This window comes from Theobroma umbraticum, unplaced genomic scaffold (assembly GCF_002168275.2).
Source record: "Theobroma umbraticum cultivar Fairchild unplaced genomic scaffold, ASM216827v3 scaffold_20.0, whole genome shotgun sequence".
Taxonomy (NCBI): Eukaryota; Viridiplantae; Streptophyta; class Magnoliopsida; order Malvales; family Malvaceae; genus Theobroma; species Theobroma umbraticum.
The window spans coordinates 2131345-2131664 of record NW_018397266.1 but is presented as its reverse complement, the minus strand read 5'-3'; the positions used below and the strand labels follow the sequence as shown (position 1 = coordinate 2131664).

The 320-nt window shown below is 36.6% G+C and overlaps 1 protein-coding gene across 1 annotated transcript in view; it reads right to left on the bottom strand.

Annotated features, from left to right (window-relative positions):
• Positions 1-320, bottom strand: part of LOC110423456 (uncharacterized) — an 11327-nt gene that overhangs the window by 6842 nt on the left and 4165 nt on the right. The window contains exons 5-6 of the mRNA XM_089784726.1: positions 281-320; positions 1-38 (exon numbers count right to left, since the gene is read on the bottom strand). The exon at positions 1-38 is cut by the window's left edge and continues 218 nt beyond it; the exon at positions 281-320 is cut by the window's right edge and continues 285 nt beyond it. Of these exons, the coding sequence (XP_089640852.1) occupies positions 1-38; positions 281-320 (78 nt within the window). The remainder of the gene's footprint in view (positions 39-280) is intronic.

Below are 320 nucleotides of genomic sequence, written 5' to 3'. Positions count from 1 at the left end.
TATACCAACACTGAGCTTCTCTCTTGAGCCATCCCATGCTGTATGCAAAAGCAACAAATACAAATCAATCTAATAACACAAGAAGAAAGCTTTCTGATTTGCGTATGACGAGAAAGAAAAAGCCTCTTCAGCAGTTAAAGTGAACAATCTCCTTAAACGCCAATGCCAGTCTAGAAATCAGAAGGCATAAGCCAGTTAATTGATAATATCCAGCTTTAAGTGAAACAATATCTTTAGAAAAGAAAATTACGGCATTACAAATTAACCTTGTGATAATTACCTTTGTACAGAGTTCGTACCAACCTCTGCACAACAGCTAC